Source organism: Perca flavescens, chromosome 17 (genome assembly GCF_004354835.1).
Source record: "Perca flavescens isolate YP-PL-M2 chromosome 17, PFLA_1.0, whole genome shotgun sequence".
Taxonomy (NCBI): domain Eukaryota; kingdom Metazoa; phylum Chordata; class Actinopteri; order Perciformes; family Percidae; genus Perca; species Perca flavescens.
Genome location: NC_041347.1, coordinates 2,197,228 through 2,209,928, shown reverse-complemented (window position 1 = coordinate 2,209,928; position 12,701 = coordinate 2,197,228). Strand labels below are relative to the sequence as shown.

The following is a 12,701-nucleotide window of genomic DNA, read 5'->3' as shown; positions in this document are numbered from 1 at the left end:
AGACAGTGATGGAGAATGTCAGTGTACTCTCCACCACACACCTGTAAAAGGAGGTGAGGACAGCAGTGCTGAGGCCAACCTTCTTCAGCCTCCTCAAGAAGTACAGGGGCTGGTGAGCCTTCTTGAGAATGTTAGCCATGTTGGTACTCCACGTCAGGTCGCTAGAGATGTGAATCCCCAGGTATTTGAGTGACGATACCATCTCCACCTCAGATCCTCCAATGATGAGAGGTGATGGGGTATGCCTCCCCCTCCTAAAATCCACAACAATCTCTTTGGTCTTATCCACATTGATACTAAGGTTATTTTCTCTGCACCAGTCCACCAGATCGTCCACCTCCTGCCTATACACAGACTCGTCTCCATTGGAGATTAGTCCAACGACGGCCGTGTCGTCAGCAAACTTTACTATATGACTGCCCACCTGGCCGAGCAGTCATGTGTGAGGAGCGTGTAGAGGAGGGGGCTCAATACACACCCCTATTAACGAATGTCTGCGGAATGATGGTCTTAAACGCAGAACTGAAGTCCAGGAAGAGCAGTCTGGCGTAAGTGTCCCTGTTCTCCAGGTGGGTGAGAGCAGAGTGGACAACAGCTGATACTGCATCAGACACAGACCTGTTCTTCCTGTATGCATACTGATGGGAATCCATATTGCTGACTATGTTGTCCTTTATGTGGGCCATGACAAGCCGCTCAGAGCATTTCATGACTAAAGGTGTGAGAGCCACCAAGCGATAATCATTCACGCTTTTCGCAGCTGAGTTCTCGGGCACTGGGATGATGGTTGATGTCTTCCAGCAGCTTGAGAGAGTGAGAGGTTGAAGATATCTGTGAGCACACTGGTAAGCTCCTGGGCGCACTCCTTCAGCACTCGTCCCGGGATGTTGTCTGGACCTGCCGCCTTTCGGGAGTCGATCCGCCGCAGTGCCCCAGTCACCTGCTCAGCAGACACACTGAGGGGAAACTCGTCTGGGGGAAACATGGGCCTGATGGTGGAGTTAGAGTAAAAGTCAATACAAAGTCGTGTGCAAGTGTACAATATTATATAAAAATATCTGATATGAAATACCTTCTACGTTATGGGATGACTCGACATAAAGTCAGAAGGAAGAAAATGGCATTAAGGCATCCCTATTTCCTTTCAGTGCCATAAAAACAGATAAGTAAAACCAATATTTGGTTACAGACTATTGATTCTTTTCTTCCACAGCAGTTTGAGAGAGACCTAAGGAGGTTCGCTCGAGTAAAGCAGCAGATGATTCTGGACAACCACTGCCTGTACGACAAAACCAAGGTTAGTGCAGCATTAGATTCTCAACAACTGGAACTGATTCCTTAGTCAATCACATAATAATGTGCAAAAGGCAGTTCATATTTATCAGATTTATATTCCAAGTGGTGGGGTTAGAACAAGAGCCAACTTAATATATAATTGCTGTAGACCCATGTTTGACTTTATAGAGCAGCTAAATGTAGCAGTTTAAAGTCAAATACCTATCCACTGCAGGCTAGAAATTCATTTTTTGGTTGCAATGTACATGTATCTTAAGTTTTATAGCAGACACAAAGTAGATAACAAACTACTAATAATATTTCTGCAGCATGGCACACTTCCCTGTCTTCTATCCATTGCTCAATGTTTCAAACTGATATTTTCAGCAAAAGATGCCAAAAAAGAAAATATAAACAGCTCATCATACAAGCTGCAAGTGGAAGCCACATATTCATACAAATTAATTGGCTGAGTATATGATTTGGAATTTGATAGTGTGTTTTGAGTTGAGTATCCCTTAAAATGTGTGTATACTAAACTGGAAGTTACTATGGCTAACACTGCCAGCAAAAAGTCTGAGGATCTGTGTGAAATTGTCAAGCAAATGTGTTCAAAGTGGATGACTATATTCTTTTAGTGAGTTATTGCTGATTCTTTTTCTCTTTGAAACTTATCTGTGCCACTTCCTTTTGGGTGTGAGACGTTTTCCAGTTTGTATTCACTACAATTAAGGCAAACTAGAGTGGGGATGGGACCTTCTTTTTAGTTGTAACTTTATTTTTTTTTAAACATAGGCTGCCAACATATACACTATTTTGCAGTTTTTGCCACGTTGTGCTGTTGAGATGTGTATCTTTAAGAGTAGAGCTGCTGTTGCTGTAATTTACACTACCGGTCAAAAGTTTTAGAACACCCCAATTTTTCCAGGTTTTTATTGAAATTCATGCAGTTCAATGTCTTATTGTACTCTGAAATGAAAGAATAGAACAAATTAACAATTTAAGTTTAAAAAGAAATCAATTTATAAACCAAAATATGTTCTACATTTCTGACTCATCAAAGTAGCCCCCTTTGGCAGATACAACAGCTGAACACACTCGTGGCATTCTTTCTACAATGGAAATCAAATATTCTTCAGAATGTTTTTCCCAACTCTGTTGCAGAAGTTCCCATAAATGTGTGGCACTTGTAGGTTGCTTTGCTTTCACTTTTCTGTCCAGTTCATCCCAAACCAGCTCAATGGGTTAAGTCTGGTGACTGTGCTGACCACTCCATGTTTTAAAGCTTACCATCTTGTTGTTTTTTTCCTAAAGTAGTTCTGGCATAGCTTGTACTTATGTTTTGGGTCATTATCTTGCTGTAGGATGAACCCCTGACCAACTAGGCGCATACCAGAGGGTACTGCATGGTGCTGCAAAATGCTGTGGTAGCCATTTGGTTCAGGGTGCCTTTCACTCTGTACAAATCACCGACCCTGGATCCAGCAAAACAGCCCCAGACCATCACGCTTCCTCCTCCATGTTTGACAGTTGATGTCACACACTGAGGAACCATCCTTTCGCCTACTCGACGACATACAAAAATCCTGCGTGATGAACCGAAGATTTCAAATTTTGATTCATCAGTCCATAGCACCTTCTTCCAGTCTTCAGTTGTCCATTGACGATGTTTCTTGGCCCAGGCCAGCCTCTTTTTCTTATTCTGACGTCTTAGCAATGGCTTTCTTTCTGCAACTCGACCTATCAAACCTGCAGCTCCAAGTCTTCTCTTTACAGTTGAAACTGAGACTTCTTATTACGACCACTATTAAGCTGTGCTTGAAGCTGTTGTCCTGTGAGCCGCCTATCACGCAAGCTGTTGACTCTCAGAAACTTGTCTTCTGATTCTGTTGTGGCTTTGGGTCTGCCAGACCTCTTCCTGTCAGAGTTCCCCCAGTTTCTAAGTGCCTTTTGATGGTGAAGAATACCGTACTCACTGACACCTTGACTTTCTTCGCAATTTCTCTGCAGGAAAGACCAACATTCTTAAGTGTTATGATGGTCTGTCTCTCTTCCATTGTTAATTGCCTTTTTCCCGCCATTTTTATAGCAACACACTACTTTCTGCAGTACAATACTATTCAAATAAGGCTCACGAGGGTACGGTACCACAGTGTGTTCCAACAATACTTTTATACAAACAGAGGGGGTTGTAAGTAATCCAGACAAGTTGGAACACCTGTGGGAAGTGGTAGCACCACACAACACAACTTTCAAAGCTTTATCAACCTCCATTGCTGCAGAACAGCTTTAAGTGGTTTACCCATTTCTTTTTCACTGAAAAAGGCCTTTTTGTAAAATTCTGAAATGTACATTATTTTTTTTTAACCTCAGGCAGTTCACCACTTACCTTTGTACCATTTCAAGCTATTCATTGGACTTGAACTGCTAAAATATCAATGAAAAACAAAAAAAATTGGGGTGCTCTAAAACTTTTGACCGGTAGTGTATCTTGCAACAACTTGTGCAGCTGCGTTGATCTTATCCAAGCTCCAAGCCATATCTGCATTTTTCTGTCAACACAGTCTCACTCCCATGGCATCAAAAAGCGGTGCTTGGTCAGGTACCTTTGGCGTTTGTTATTGAGGCAAAAAGTCTCCTTCAGCATCATCTTTAGATGCGTTTGGTCGGCACTTTTGGAATCACATTTTAACGCTCTGGGTCGGACGTACGTTTAACTGACAAGCGGCACAGGAGCAGACAGGTAGGTTTAGGAAAAGATCACGGGTGGGGTTACAAAATGTATGTTTCTGTGACACACTGGAGTAGAACAGGACAACGGTCTTTATAAACCAAGCTACTCTGAGGGAGAGGAGAGAGAGAGAGAAAGAGACAGACTGAGTGGGTCTTTGTGCGCTCATAAATCTGGATAGTGAATTACTGCCAAAGCATTGGTCCTCAAAGGTTTTTGAAAAGATTAGTGTCGGCGTTTGCAATACCACAGCATCATAAAACTTAGACAAATTATCTCAAATTATTCGATGCAATATGCGTTTCCACTCTGAGCGAGCAGAAATTTTATACTGGAGCGAGAACACCATTTTTAATTATAGCGCAGTGCTCAGTGGGAGGTGGGCAGGGATTGACGGATGCAATGCTCCATCACACACACACAAATGCATTCGTATACACATGACTACATCAGAGCAAGTTGATTGAACAAAATCCATCTTAATGTTTCAATATATGAAAGCGCAAGCTTGTTAACGTAAAGGTAATTGCATTGGGGAGTCCAAGGTTCATTTACACATTTGCAAATTAAATAAACCACATCTTACCTTACACAGTGCTACAAAGGCACACAGTACAGCAGAGAATAACACGTACAATTTAATAACCAATTAACTGTTTGCTTGCCTACACTGCAAGAGCTAATTAGGTTTTGTTTAGGAACACCTTGCCTTTATCAATGTTGTTAATTGGCTTCAGGAGGGATGAAACAGGTGCTAAGTTTTCATCCAGGACTTAAAAGTCTCCTTTAGTGGTGATAATACTATAATAATATATATATAGATATAATAATGGTGACCCGGACTATGATGGAATATTTATTAGCCCAACAGCATCTCTTTACAGCAGCATGGCTAACACCAACAATGGAAGCTAAAGTAACCCACAATCCATCAGGTGTATCTTAGTCTCGCATTGCCAGACCTTCCTCCACAGCGCTGCGGAGGAGGGTCTGGCTACTCCACAGAGCATTCAGGGATGGGAGAAAAACGTGCTCTGGTTTATTGGAATTTCTTTAAATCATTCACAATCGTCATGGATGGCGCTAAGCGCCGGACGGCGCCACGATGCCTCTGCAAAATAGCCTCAGGAAGGAACTTGTTTTGGTGGAACGTGTACGTTCAAAAGTTGTTTTTGTCGTGCAACAGAAAACTCAGATTGGACAGATAGTCTAGTTAGCTGTCTGGATTTACCCTGCAGAGATCTGAGGAGCAGTTAACCATAGTCCTCAGAAATCCACCAGAGTTTAGAAAGCGGAAGGTAATGGACATCCGGCCGAAAAGAGGGACATCCAGCGAAATTTCCGGTGGCACCGGAGCAAATCACGGAAATGGAACTTCGTATACATAGACTTTGTGTATCTCAACCACGGATCTAATAGTAGCCCAAAATACACAACACTTTTACATTCACCATGAAGACAGGAGCAAGTCAGGCAGCGTGATTATCACGTAATACATGATAATAACAACTGAAGACCAAGAGTGAATAATGTGTTGATCAATCAATCCCCTATAGAGAAGCAAAGTTCCTCTCCTTCAGGTGGACCCCATGGGACCTTATTTTGGCGATAATATGTGGGGAGAGAAAAAAACTATTTTGGGATCTGTTTGAATTGAGTCATGAATTACACATATGATGTTTGTCAATTTAAAAGATAATTTTGCAAGTGAAGAAAGTCTCAGTTTGTCGTAGGTTAGAGGTGGTGCCACTTAGTTTTGTGTGAAACCGCTCAGCGAACTACATCTCTCGTCTCGCACAGTATACAGTACAGGCCAAAAGTTTGGACACACCTTCTCATCCAATGTGTTTCCTTTTATTTTCATGACTATTTACATTGTAGATTCTCACTGAAGGCATCAAAACTATGAATGAACACATATGGAATTATGTACTTAACAAAAAAGTGTGAAATAACTGAAAACATGTCTTATATTTTAGAATCCTCAAAGTAGCCACCCTTTCCTTTTTTAGATAACTCTGCAAACCCTTGGTGTTCTCTCAATGAGCTTCATGAGGTAGTCACCTGAAATGGTTTTCACTTCACAGGTGTGCCTTGTCAGGGTTAATTAGTGGAATTTTTTCCCTTATTAATAAAAAAGCAAAGGGTGGCTACTTTGAAGAATCTAAAATATAAGACATGTTTTCAGTTATTTCACACTTAAGTACAAAAATGTGTTCATTCATAGTTTTGATGCCTTCAGTGAGAATCTACAATGTAAATAGTCATGAAAATAAAAAGGAAACGCATTGAATGAGAAGGTGTGTCCAAACATTTGGCCTGTACTGTACGTCACCTTGCTTGCTGCTCGGCTTGCTCGCTAGCTAGCTTAGCTATGTTTCACACCACATCTAATGTAATCGTACCTGATGTGTTTCGTCCAGCGTCTTTATTATCAGCTGGGAAGCGAGAGAACAAGTGACAAGTTTGCCGGTGTGACGCTTAAAATGGGTGGCTCCGGCAGTCACCACCTTGGCAGTGTCTGACTCCGCCTAACTCCCGGCTAATTCGAAAATGGGCAAATAGGTGGAGCATGGCTGGAGCTGAGGCGGGTCGAATAAAACCTACAGTCTATGATAGCCACCTCTGACTGTAACCCACCTGTCATTTAAAGCAGCCATGCCCTTGTTGCGGCCATGCCCTTGTTAATTATGCAGAACTTTAAGCCTGAATATGATTTACACAATTGTAACGAAATTAGCTATAATGACCAAACCGCTTTTGTTTTTGTTTCAGGCTGTAAACATAATAATAATAATTATAATAATAATAATAATTTTATGTAGCGCTTTAAAAGGTACTCAAATGCACTTTACAAGGTAAAAACAAAGAGAAACAATAGCAAGATCAGTGTAAAAATATCAATAACAACTAGAGATAAATATGAAAAAAAGCGCAGCTAAACAGGATAGAAACAAATGGAAACAGCTAAGTTGGTTACAGGTTACCCCTGTGCATGTTGATTTCTACTGTAGATTTGGGCATTTTAACATGGAGGTCTATGGGGATGGACTCCCTTTTGAAGCCAGCATCAAGTGGCCCTGCAGTTTTTGGCACTCACACATTTTCTCAGACCTGGTGGTTGCTGCTCGGTTCTATATCACTATCAATTTAAATATCTTTTGGAAAGTTTGGTCAGACTAAGAAAGCATTCTGAAGACGTCACCTCACACTTGCAAATATTTCGTGTCATTTTTTAACAGTTTTTTTTAACAGACCAATGTAGAGAAGTGACAGGTGCGATGAGCTGCGAGGTGAAAGATGGCAGCGATTTTCACATTTTCCATGCAGAGGACAAGTCAGGCAGCTTGAATGTCGTGAAATATGATTAAGATTTAGCTGAAACCAAGCAAATGCTCAAAAAAAAAAGGTTTGCTTGAAATGTGTTGATGAATGAAGCCACTTGCAGTTTTTGTATTAAGTCCAAGTCATTTGTATGTTGTACATCAGCTGAAATTGCACAACGTCAGCTTTCTCTTATCCGCACGGCTCTCTGATTTACAGCTATCAGACAGTGAGATACACTCCTGAAAGCACAAGTGTGTGTGAGAGTAAACTTAAAAAAAGATTGACACCACTCTCCAGCTGAGGGACTCAATTATTCAGCAGGGATACGTTTATAGTACTGACAAGACGACAACAGAAATTCCAGGGAACCATCAATCTTTGTGACAAGCATCTCCGAAGCTTGTGTTTATCCTACCCTCGCGACTATTCATTGCATTCTGTAAGGCAGCCTCAGCTCATTCCCAATGCAAAGGGCAGAGCGGTGAGCCATTTGAGTTGCGAGCTGAGCCGGAGAATGGTGTAAGGCGTATCGGCGCGGCGGATCGACAGGGGAGACATCCTGTCACCACAGTGTCCCGTCAGACGCTCCCCGGGGGACAGAGGTCAGAGTCGGAAGGATCACCGGGTGGCATCTTCCTGACAGATATTATACACAAGCAGCCAACTCAGATGGTGTTTATTCAAATGCAAGGGCAGAGCCAGGCTTGCTGACAGTGCAGCCATCCGTGCACTGGAGTGGACAGAGGGACATCACACACCAACCCACCCTCATTCTTACTGAAATCTTGCATGTGTTTGTCGGGAGTTTTGATGAGGTAGAAGGTATGTTCAGTGCTGGAATGTAACTAAGTACATTTACTCAGGTACAAATTTAATGTACTTGTACTTTACTTGACTCTTTTCTTTTCATGCCACTTTCTCCTTCTACTCTGCAATATTTCAGAGAGAAATATTGTACTTTTGACTCCACTACATTCATCTGACAGCTTTAGTTACTAGTTAGGTTACAAATTAAGATTTCTGCACACAAAACACATGTAGTTTATAAAACACAACGTTTTATTATAAATTAAACTACCCAACATTATTTTGCTGTATGCCACAGTGCCATGTCCTTGTTTTCCCCACATAATTCCTTTGCTATGGTAGAAAATCATAAAGTCCTGCAGAGTTTGACAGCTGAGAACTTAACTGCACATGCAAATGTGTATAAAAGGTATTTCAGAGGTACACCAGTGTGTTCAGACAGTAAACCGATACAGCATACCTACTAATCTGGAACACAATAAACAAACAGCAGGTGTCAGACTTTAAAGGTGCTGTAGGTAGGATTGTGAAGATCCAGGACTTAGCCGAAGAATTTGAACATCGACAAATTTTCAGTCTCAAATTCTCTCTCTACCTTTCTGCTAAAGCCCAAACGGTCTCCTAAGCCCCTCCCCCCACATGGGAGAATGAATGTGTGTGCATGAGCAGTGATTGACACCCCCCCTGGCCCTGATTGGTGAATCTGAACAGGGAGTTGTGGATTTTTGCAAATCGCACTACAGGCCAGAGGAGCTGGATTTAAAAAAAAAGTTTTTTTACCATCATTACCAGCTTCATGTAGTTCTACTGGAACATAGGGTCAGTTTCAGCAAATATGACAGAAAGTTAGGTTAATAAGTCTTATCGACTGCATCTTTAATATTTCTTCTAGCGATGCTATGAGTTTGGATCGTTTCCATTTTCTCAAATTGTGAGGGTTTTTCTGCATTGAGTAGTTTTACTTTTAATATTTTAAGTACATTTTCCTGATTGTACTTTTACTTAAGTAACATTTTCAATGCAGGACTTTTACTTGAAACTGAGTTGTTTTTTTTTACAGTGCGGTTTAAGTAAAGGATCTCAATGCTTCTTCCACCACTGGGTATGTCAAATACTTTGAAGAAAAGTAGATTCTATAAAGTGACAAGGGTGAGGAAATGTGACCACACACTGACATAATTACAAACTTACAGCACAAACTTTCAGCCTGTTGGAAATTTGAAAGGTGCTGGAAAACAGGCCAAACTGTTTATGCACGCACACTCACTCGATTAAGCAGCGCCATCACTTGCCAGGCGACAGTTTCGGAGGTCAGCAGAACGCTTAGCAGGGTGCATTCAGACTGAGTGGCACAACAGTGCGACCCGTTTTTCATTCTCCGCACCGCATCACAGTCATAATTAACATAATGAAGATCAATTAACTGTCCCGGTGTCTGTCCTGTCACCATCGGCTCACAGCGCTCTGTTCGCTCTCACTTCTCCGTGGCCAGGACATGAGGAGCGACCCCCACGCTCACTGACGTTAATTGGCTCGACGTATTGCTGAGGACGGCGCGGTAATGACGCTTTTATCTTTTTCCTGTCCCTTCTAATTGGCCAGAGGTTTTGGAGAGATTTGGCGCTGCCCGTGTGACTGGTGTCAGAAAAACATGGGAGCGATGAGCACTGGTGTCTGATTAAAGGGGGAGACATCCCAGCTCAGGACCAAAGGCGGTCATTTAAGGGACTTTAATCATGTGGGCTTTCAGAGAGGCTCTCAGCGGATACAAGCTGGTCTCTGTCTTATTATAAAATGCTTAAAAAAAGATTAGTGGGCTATACTCTAGCTAATGATCTCCTCCCAATTAAGAACAGGCTCAGGGGGAATCGTCCAATCGCCGTGGGAGAGTTTCTGGACAACCGTCGACACGGAGACGCAACCACTGCACACCAAAGATGTTTTCCTGTTTGAAGCATTTACTTTCAGTCATTGAGATTGCTTGCACAGGTAGAAATTATGTAATTGGAACACAGGTGACACCAGAGGAACAGTAGTGAAATGGCTGAAAGTGCAGGTTCTGGTCCATAGTGGGAACATTATCCAAACCAATTACAGGGAATGACCCCACAACACAAGGCTTTATGGGTATCAGGAGATGGGTGCTGACAGCCGGGGTTCCTCGTGCTCATAAAGCCTCGCATAAGAAAATGAACAGACTGGAACCTGTGCTGAGTCAGGGCTGAGTCGCACACTTTCTTCTTTACTTTCATTTCCTGCAAAATCCTCTAAACCAGGGGTCTTCAATGTTATTTAGGCCAAGGACCCCTTAGTTGTAACTGAGACAGAGCAGGGACCCCCTACTACATATTGTATAAAATGAAGTTGAATAATAAACTGGACCTACAAAAACATACCTTTTATGGTGCATACAATACTAAGCTATTAAAATAATTATATATATGTATATATATATATATATATATATGTATATATATATATATATATATATATATATATATATATATATATATATATATATAGTACAGGACAAAAGTTTAGACACACCTTCTCATTCAATGCGTTTCCTTTATTTTCATGACTATTTACATTGTAGATTCTCACTGGAATTATGTACTTAACACGTGGAATTATGTACTTAACAAAAAAGTGTGAAATAACTGAAAACATGTCTTATATTTTTGATTCCTCAAAGTAGCCACCCTTTGCTCTGATTACTGCTTTGCACACTCTTGGCATTCTCTTGATGAGCTTCAAGAGGTAGTCACCTGAAATGGTTTTACAACAGTCTTGAAGGAGTTCCCAGAGATGCTTAGCACTTGTTGGCCCTTTTGCCTTCACTCTGCGGTCCAGCTCACCGCAAACCATCTCGATTGGGTTCAGGTCCGGTGACTGTGGAGGCCAGGTCATCTGGCGCAGCACTCCATCACTCTCCTTGGTCAAATTGCCCTTACACAGCCTGGAGGTGTGTTTGGAGTCATTGTCCTGTTGAAAAATAAATGATGGTCCAACTTAACGCAAACCGGATGGGATGGCATGTCGCTGCAGGATGCTGTGGTAGCCATGCTGGTTACTGATATATATATATATATATATATATATATATATATATATATATATATATATATATATATATATATTTATTATACATATATATATTTATACATCATGTTTTAATGTTAAATATACATGTAGCACAGTTTCTGTGGATGGCTACCTTACCTACGGGCCAGGAGGCATACTCTTATGTTATAATCATCAATGTTGTAACAAATCCCAAATAGGCCGATTTATCTTTGCTAATAATATGATGCACTAATGTTTATGTGTATTTTCAGACTTATTTTAAGTTTTGCTAAACATTTTTTTTTTAAATGATTAAACAATAACTTGGTGGCTCCCCTGCAGTAACTCTGAGGACCCCCTAAGGGTCCCGGCCCTCCTGTTGAAGGACCCTAGGCTCTAAACTGGCAGGATGACCAGGGAAATAATGAAAGAAATAAGGATCTACATCACAAGCTGAAAACTATCTTTTATTATCACTGTATCTGAAGAACCATAGGGATTAGACAATTTGTCAGAGACAGTTTTCACATGGTTATATTATTGTCATACAGAGGTGGACACCTGTTGGAGAACTGTGTTGGAATAGCCATGACATTTAGGGCCCTATTTTAACAATCTGAAACGCAAGTATCAAACATGAAACGCAAGTAGCTTTGTGGGCAAATCTAAAATGGGTTGGTCTGAAGTAGCTAGGTGTGGTTTGGGCGTAACGTGCAATAAACCAATCAGAACGTCATCTCACATTCCCTTTAAGAGCAGGCGCACTTGTTCCATGTCGGATTGCTATTATGACGGCGGATTTGCGCTGGCGCACGCCAGCGGTAGCTGTCCAGAATGCGACAAAGTAAGAAATGCCCGTCTTGGCCGGGTGGCGATGTTGCTGCGGTCTCTCTGGCGCATCTCCTCAAGTCTGGAGAGGATTGCTGCGGCCATGGAGCGTGGGCCTCCAAACACACCACCTGCACCTGTTGTGCCCCTTCCTCCCCCACCCGCTCCACCAGGAGCACATTGCGCGCCGGATTGTCCAATCCCGCCGTAGTTCAACATCACGTCTCCTTAAGTCCTCTAATATTTCCTCATTTATGTCATCAACACAGCCATGATTCATAGAAATGTTGTGTAAAACACAACAAGCCACAAAGAATGCTGCGACTTTTTGATGACTGCACTGTAAAATGCCTCCTGACCTATCCAAACACCTGAAGCGCATTTTCAGTCATATTTTTCCTTGTAATTATGTATGGTTTGCAAAAATGGGAACTACTGCGTCCGTGTAGATGAGAGAAGCAAAGTGTATGTGTGTTGTGCACACGCTACATTCTGGCCAAGCAAGCGCCCCTAAAATAGCATCTGAATAACGCGCCACTGACTTTAAACCAGGTTTTTCCAGGTCCGTGGCAGAATTGTTTTCTGAAACTGCAAAAGAATAGCACCAGGGAATGTTTGCGCCTGAACACGCCTCCTCTTTTCGCTGAACCGCCCCCGGGGGCGCAAA

General features: G+C 41.9%; 1 protein-coding gene across 3 annotated transcripts in view; it reads left to right on the top strand.

The window, feature by feature from the left end:
- Positions 1-12,701, top strand: part of dntt (deoxynucleotidyltransferase, terminal) — a 136,954-nt gene that overhangs the window by 91,092 nt on the left and 33,161 nt on the right. For 2 of the 3 annotated variants that reach the window (XM_028604290.1, XM_028604288.1), the window contains one exon: positions 1,214-1,297. In XM_028604290.1, coding sequence (XP_028460091.1) covers positions 1,214-1,297 — 84 coding nt within the window. The remainder of the gene's footprint in view (positions 1-1,213; positions 1,298-12,701) is intronic. The other variant, XM_028604289.1, reaches the window with a different exon arrangement.